The sequence below is a fragment of the Brachyhypopomus gauderio genome, unplaced genomic scaffold, assembly GCF_052324685.1.
Source record: "Brachyhypopomus gauderio isolate BG-103 unplaced genomic scaffold, BGAUD_0.2 sc72, whole genome shotgun sequence".
In the NCBI taxonomy this organism is placed as follows: Eukaryota; Metazoa; Chordata; class Actinopteri; order Gymnotiformes; family Hypopomidae; genus Brachyhypopomus; species Brachyhypopomus gauderio.
The window spans coordinates 765,001-767,500 of NW_027506893.1; the positions used below are offsets into that span (position 1 = coordinate 765,001).

The 2,500-nt window shown below is 43.0% G+C and overlaps 1 protein-coding gene across 2 annotated transcripts in view; it reads left to right on the forward strand.

Moving 5' to 3' along the window:
• The window catches only part of LOC143491203 (uncharacterized), an 85,274-nt gene that overhangs the window by 59,396 nt on the left and 23,378 nt on the right, over positions 1-2,500 (forward strand). For both annotated transcript variants that reach the window (XM_076990009.1, XM_076990010.1), the window contains one exon: positions 2,073-2,246. In XM_076990009.1, coding sequence (XP_076846124.1) covers positions 2,073-2,246 — 174 coding nt within the window. The remainder of the gene's footprint in view (positions 1-2,072; positions 2,247-2,500) is intronic.

Here is a 2,500-nt window from a genome sequence, read left to right on the forward strand (position 1 = left end):
AAACAGACACTTAACAATAACAATCAGACTCAAGTGAAGTGAAGTAGAGCCACACACACACAGTGCTGGACTGTAGAAACAGACACTTAACAATAACAATCAGACTCAAGTGAAGTGAAGTGGATCCACACACACACAGTGCTGGACTGTAGAAACAGACACTTAACAATAACAATCAGACTCAAGTGAAGTGAAGTGGAGCCACACACACACAGTGCTGGACTGTAGAAACAGACACTTAACAATAACAATCAGACTCAAGTGAAGTGAAGTAGAGCCACACACACACAGTGCTGGACTGTAGAAACAGACACTTAACAATAACAATCAGACTCAAGTGAAGTGAAGTGGATCCACACACACACAGTGCTGGACTGTAGAAACAGACACTTAACAATAACAATCAGACTCAAGTGAAGTGAAGTAGATCCACACACACACACACACACACAGTGCTGGACTGTAGATACAGACACTTAACAATAACAATAAGACTCAAGTGAAGTAGAGTCACACACACACACACTGCTGGACTGTAGATACAGACACTTAACAATAACAATCACACTCAAGTGAAGTGAAGTGGAGCCACACACACACAGTGCTGGACTGTAGAAACAGACACTTAACAATAACAATCAGACTCAAGTGAAGTGAAGTAGAGCCACACACACACAGTGCTGGACTGTAGATACAGACACTTAACAATAACAATCAGACTCAAGTGAAGTGAAGTGGAGCCACACACACACAGTGCTGGACTGTAGATACAGACACTTAACAATAACAATCAGACTCAAGTGAAGTGAAGTAGAGCCACACACACACAGTGCTGGACTGTAGAAACAGACACTTAACAATAACAATCAGACTCAAGTGAAGTGAAGTAGAGCCACACACACACAGTGCTGGACTGTAGAAACAGACACTTAACAATAACAATCAGACTCAAGTGAAGTGAAGTGGAGCCACACACACACAGTGCTGGACTGTAGAAACAGACACTTAACAATAACAATCAGACTCAAGTGAAGTGAAGTAGATCCACACACACACACACACACAGTGCTGGACTGTAGATACAGACACTTAACAATAACAATCACACTCAAGTGAAGTGAAGTGGATCCACACACACACAGTGCTGGACTATAGATACAGACACTTAACAATAACAATCAGACTCAAGTGAAGTGAAGTAGATCCACACACACACAGTGCTGGACTATAGATACAGGCACAGAGTCCATAACTTAGCAGCTGGGAGGAAGACAGAGGAAGACGATGCAGACAGACTCACTCCTCTATGATCAAGGAATGCACAGCATTAGCGTTCTGGACCTGTGGGCTGAAGTAGGGGGTGAGACAGATGAGAGAGACAGGTGCCGGTGATTATTGAGTAGGTAGGTGAATTGGAAAGGGGGAGTTGTTGTGTAGTGGAATGTGACATGGGCAGTTCCCCTGTGGGGTTTGCCCGGCCTACCGTGACAGAAAGGTGGTAGCAGCTGTTGTTTTCCTGGCAGCAAAATATAAAACATGTCCTGTGGTGATAAAGAAACCCCAGTTTTAACCTATATGAGATCTAAAAGAAAACCTGTCATCAATCAAGTCACCCACATACTCTTTTGTCTGGAGGTCCCCTCACAGACCCTCCATGCATACGTCCATCGGTGCAAGGTGTGGAACAACAAGGCAGAGTCCACTGCTGAGCAGGAGATCCATGAGAGGTGAACCAGGGATCTACTGCAGGGTTCTTCTGCAGGGTTCTACAGCAGGGTTCTACTGCAGGGTTGTACTGCAGGGTTCTACAGCAGGGTTCTACAGCAGGGTTCTACTGCAGGTTTCTACTGCAGGGTTCTTCTGCAGGGTTCTACTGCAGGCTCTACACCGCTTCAGATGGTGGAAGACTGTTTGGGGCTGGTATCTGAAGTCGAGATAGCTGTGTTTTAGACGGATCTGCAGTACGTTGGTCATGTATTGCATGAGGGGCTGTTTAGTAAAATGTTTGATTCCTGGTTTCTCTCACAGACCAGTCAGAGAGACAGAATGCTAATGTATTTACTTCTTTACAGATTAACTGGCTGTGACCTCACTGAAGAGTTTTGTAAATCACTAACATCAGCTCTACAAACAGAAAACTCCCCCTTGAAAGAGCTGGATGCCAGTTACACCACCCTGCACAATACAGGAATGAAGCAGCTCTCTGCCGGACTGAAGAGTTCACACTGTACACTGGAAACACTCAGGTGAGTTGTTCAGTAATACAAATTCTATTTATTTATGAACTCGTTCTTGAATGGAAATGTCAATATAAACAGAGACAAATGTCAAAAGATTTTTCTTGTAAAATTGGAATATTAAATGATTATATTCAAACAATAAAAATTATTTTTGTGCTGCACCAGCACAGCCAACAAATACTACTGAATACTGAATGGTTAAGTAAGTCCTAATGTAACACATTATGTATAAATGTAATATTACAAGGTTTTTACAAGGT